At 54.5% G+C, this 4,810-nt stretch overlaps 1 protein-coding gene across 1 annotated transcript; it reads right to left on the minus strand.

Moving 5' to 3' along the window:
• Window positions 1–104: 104 nt before the first annotated feature.
• On the minus strand, window positions 105–2,895 carry CFAP20 (cilia and flagella associated protein 20; the record flags this gene model as incomplete). The annotated part of the gene is made up of 4 exons (XM_009876103.1): window positions 105–239; window positions 1,113–1,301; window positions 1,651–1,762; window positions 2,816–2,895. Coding segments are annotated over 4 exons (516 nt in total), but the record flags the coding sequence as incomplete, so codon positions are not given.
• Window positions 2,896–4,810: the final 1,915 nt, after the last annotated feature.

Below are 4,810 nucleotides of genomic sequence, written 5' to 3' on the forward strand. Positions count from 1 at the left end.
CTGGCAGCCAAAGCTGGTAAGAGCTCTGCTGCTGGAAGAAACTCTGCACTGTGAGGGCAGCGGGAGGAGGAGGAAGGCCAGCCTGGCCCAGCTGCTGCTCCCACCCTCCCTGCCCACAGCTTGCGCACCTTGGCCTTGTTCTGGACAGGCAGATACAGCTTGAACTCAGCTGGGAGCTCATCCTCTGAGTAGAGCCGGTCAGAGAAGTACACCCGTCGGATGCGACAGTTGGCGTGGATCTGAGAGTCAGAAACAAAGAGTCAGTCCATTTTCTGCAAGCTCTTCCTGTATCTGGCTTCGCTGTCACGCAGCGGCCTGGATTCCTTGGCTCAGCAGCCAAAGAGACCTCGCTGCTCCTCTCTGAATCCAACAGGGCATCAGAGAAGAAAGGCTGGCCCACGCCCTCCGCTTGGCGTTACACGTTCTCTCTAGTGCTGGAAATCGTCTCCAGAGACTTGGCCCAGCTCTGACATCTCCGCAAATTGAGATCTGCCTCAGAGGGTTGCTTAGAGGGTTCTTTGCCGAGAACCCATGTCTGCTTCTCCGCTGGCATCAGCATTTGCCAGCACGCTCTCAGCCTCAGCTTGCTGCATTTTTAACACTCCCTCTCCAGGGCCTCCCTGAGGTCAGGAATGAGATTGTACAGTCTGCGCTGCCTCTGCTATCAGCGGAGTCGCTCCGGTCCCCACCATGGGTACGTGACGGGGGCAGACACCTCCCTGTTCACCTCAGGGCAACCGTAGCAGTCCCGTCACACTAAGGAACAGGCACACAGGCGGTCCTCAAAATAACGCACGTCACCGGGCACTGCAACACCAATCCCAGTAGACCTCCAGCCAGAAGGACGCCTGGCACGCCGCGGGGAGCGTTAGGAGGGCTGTGACTCTCACCCTAACCGACAGTCAGCAAGAGAAACAAGATGGAAACTGGCTCCTTCACCCCAGTCCAGTCCAGTAAAATGAGCACCAAGACCTCTGCTCCCTCAGCCGGGTCTTTGCTCCCCTGCCACAGAGCGAGACTGGCAAAGGAACCAGTCCGGGTTAAACCGGGATTCCCAGTTGGCAAGATCACCGACCACTGGTTTCTGCGGGCGGGATGTGCCTGCTGCTCACCTGAACTCTCAGGGTCTCCATGTAATTTGTCCCGTAAGCCCGGCGCGTGAAGTCTGACAGGTTGAACTGGATTTGGTTCCAGCCGTCGTCCAGCCGCATGGGCATGGTGCAGATGAAAGGCTTCACCCGAGTTGTGCTCTGGTAGTTACTCGCCCGGAAGCGCCGGCGTACGTTCTTATCATCCAGCACCTGGGGCACGGAAGGAAGGCTGCTCACCCAGGCACCCGGCTCCCCGAGACCGCAGCTCTTCTGCACTCAGGCCCTGCCTGTCTCTGAGAGAGGGATCTCCTACTCCCACCCCTCCAATTCAGAGTATTCTGAACACATGAAACAGACCCATTTTCAGGAACAGCAACGACACGCTTGCGAGCTGCCTGATTCCCCCACGGCAGGAGACCCCGTGCATCACGTGGCCAAGGAAGGAAAACAGGTTTGGGGACCACTCACTGCCTGGGATGAGTTCCAACACAAGACCGCAGGCTCCCTGGCACCCTCCTCACAGGTCCCTGGATGGGCTTCCCCACCACACGTTCCTCACCTGCACTTCAAAAGTGAAGTATTTCTTCAGGTTCTTGATGATCATCACTAGGAAAGGTAGTTTGATGCCCAGGGTCTTCTTCGGGTCAGCAGGACACGTGATGTACGTGGTACTGCGAGGGACAGAAAAACGCTTTAGGATCTCGCGTAGCACAGAGCACACAGCCAGAGGGCCGAGTCTCTCCCGTGACCCAACGCAGTCTTGGAGGACAGGCAGAAAGAAAGCGCTGTGATCCTAAAATCTCAGCAATGACCAGGGCTTCCCGTAACAGGAGGGAGAGTTTCAAGAGGCAGCTGCGAGGAGAACAAGAGAATGCGTATCAAATCCCACTCTTCTCCCCCGGGGCACGAAACACCTTCCTGGACAGCTTCACCTCCCCAGTTTCAAGGCCACGTGCGCGGCGCTTCTTAACATCACCTTTTCCTATCTTTGCCTGAACAGGTAGGTCCCTCCAGAGCACCACAGAGGCCCCCCACATGCTCTATACGGTGGGTAAAGCAGAGTTCACGAGCCCTAGAAGCACACGTCACGCCTGGCAAGTTCTGTATCAACACATCTCAGCAAGAGGAGAAGCGCTGGCTCTGCCTGTCTGCAGGAGAGGAGTCTCCGCTGCCCTTATAAGGAGCTCCCTGCTCTGAATCACCCCTGGAGAAGCCTTGGGAGACTGAGGCCGCTCACGGAGCTGGCGTCTCTCTCCCCGGTCGATGGAGATGAGGTTGCTAAGTGAAGCACCATAAGCAATTTCCCTCATAAGTCTCCCTTTGATCTGCCTGCTGTCGGGAGAGAAGCCGTGCCATGGGGAGAACGGGCCCAAGACAATAAAAGATGCAAAGACGGCGCTGCTTTCTCAGCAACTGGCGGTGCTAACTGGGGACTGGGTGTCAAATACGGCTTTTTCCATCCCTGAAGTGATGAAAAAGTAACAGGACTTTATTTTTATGTTATCCCTTAGCCCCAGTGAGGCTGACAGAGAGCTCTACAAGTACACCCAGGGACAGGCACAGTCCAGAGCCACAGAGGGGAGCAGTGATCTGAGCCCAGACCATATCTTCAACGGCCTGACAAAGAGATTGCAGCAGAGCCTGAAGGAGATGTCTGCTGGGCGCCGACATCTTTCACTCTGCTGCAGGGCACAGCAGGGCAGAAGAACAACACCTCTTCCTACCTGACATTAGTTCCTTCGATCTCCAGCACCAGCGACTGAATGTCATTGTCGGTGATTCGCTTGATGTGGCCGTTGCGCACCTGGAAGGAAAGTGGGGCAGACAGCACAGAGGTTACTCAGGAGGGAAACAGCTCCACTGAAAGGGGCGGAGAAAAGATCCCAGGAGGACCCGTCTACGTTCACTTGGCTCCTGTTGTCCTGGACATCACTATTTCCAAGGATCTCATCACCGCCCCAGAGTGCCAGGACTCCAGGCAGAGTTTCTGGCCCAGGATGCCGCACGGACACCGAGCGCAAGGCTTCCATCTATCCAAACCCGCTACGGCGAGCACAAGTGACTCAAGCCTCATGTCCCAGGCCCAAATAAACAAACAGAGAAGTGCCAGAGCAAGCTCGAACCAGACAGGGAGAAGGGGTAAAACCACGTAGGAGCAATACGGGGGCAAGCACAAGCATCAGCCAGCCAGCCACCGGTCACCAAGGTGTCTTGGTCGCTACCGCTCAGCACGGCTGAGTGCCTCATGGAAAAACGTGGTTAAAATTCTTCATAATCGCAGCACACGCAAGCACAGAGCCACCGCCTGCTCTGCTGAGGGGCACGGGGATTTGGCTACTCGGCCGCAGCCAGCTCCCCACAGAGCTCAGGGGGCCAGGGCTGGAACCAGGAGCCAACACAAATTCATTCTGCTCCACAAGCAACACGGCTGACTCCCAGGGCCTGAGGATTTAGTTTTTTTAAACGAAGCAGCTTGCTTGCCATCACATTTATCTCCATTTAAAAGGCACTTTCGCTAATTAAGCCCTCTGCTCTTCCCCACTGCTAGATCAGCAAATTGCAAAGCTCCTTCCGGCTCCGTGAATTAATTTCTTTAGCACCCATCACCGCTGCTAATATATAGGATACATTAAGCTTCTAATGGGATGGTTCCAGTCATGAGCTACAAAATGATTGATGGGCTTAGCAATTCAGAATCCATTTCTTCCAAAGGGCCTACCTGGGTGACTCTGCACACGCTTGCTGGAAGGAGATCAGCCCTGCGAGCAGCCCACGCCCTTGGCCGATCTCTGCACTAAGCAGTTTCAGGAAACCTCTGCCTGGATCACCCTCTTCGCACAGAACCTTCCAGAAAGCATTAAGCTCAGAGAGAGGATCCTCACGGGGTAACCATACCTCCCCTGTGCATCAAACGCAACACTTGTTTATTTTTTCTCTTTTTTAATTCAGCAGCCCAGCAGAACCCCCCCTGCCTCTTCCGTATTTGAAGCAGTGATCAGCACATGGGAAATTAAATTCTGGAAGCCACAGGGATCCAGCACGTGGCTTTAACACTAGGAAACAACCCTGACAAAGCAGGTGACAGTAGCACCCAACAAAGCCTGCTGCTGCGCCACAGAAGAGAGTTTTCACCAAGCGAGGCTTAGGGCTCCACAGAGGGGAGAAGCTTCAGGTTTGGGCTTCTCTGGAGAGGACAGTAACAGGGAAAACAGCGAAACGTGCTTTAAATGAATTAATCAGCAGCGTTTCTATCTGCAACGAGGTCCCCTTCCTCAGCCTGTGCAGGCTTTCCTTCCCCTAGACTACAGGGACAATGAAAAGCAGCAACTCTTCTTCCTCAGCATCGCCCGAAAACAGGATGAAAGACAGCACAAAAGAGAGGAGGTAAGTATAAACCACGGCCACGCCGCAGCAGAGCCCCCTCCTCCCAGTCCCACCCAGCTTGGGGTGGGTTTCTGTGAGCTGCACTACTGCCCAGCAGCGGGGAGACAGGGGCCAGAAAATTTTAGAAATCCAAGTGAAACATGGCACATTGCGACTAGGTCAGTATTTTCTAGAAACCTAAGAAGGTAAGTTTTTGAAGTGGAGAAAATGAAAGTTCTTCAAATGCGTAATCTCCTCTGAATCAGGAAGTTACCTGCTGCCTAAACACATGCTTGGAAAATCTTGTTTCGCAGAGGCAAACCTCAAATCTCCCAGGGTTCGGAGGGAGCAGCAGC

This window comes from Apaloderma vittatum, unplaced genomic scaffold (genome assembly GCF_000703405.1).
Source record: "Apaloderma vittatum isolate BGI_N311 unplaced genomic scaffold, ASM70340v1 scaffold30419, whole genome shotgun sequence".
Taxonomy (NCBI): Eukaryota; Metazoa; Chordata; class Aves; order Trogoniformes; family Trogonidae; genus Apaloderma; species Apaloderma vittatum.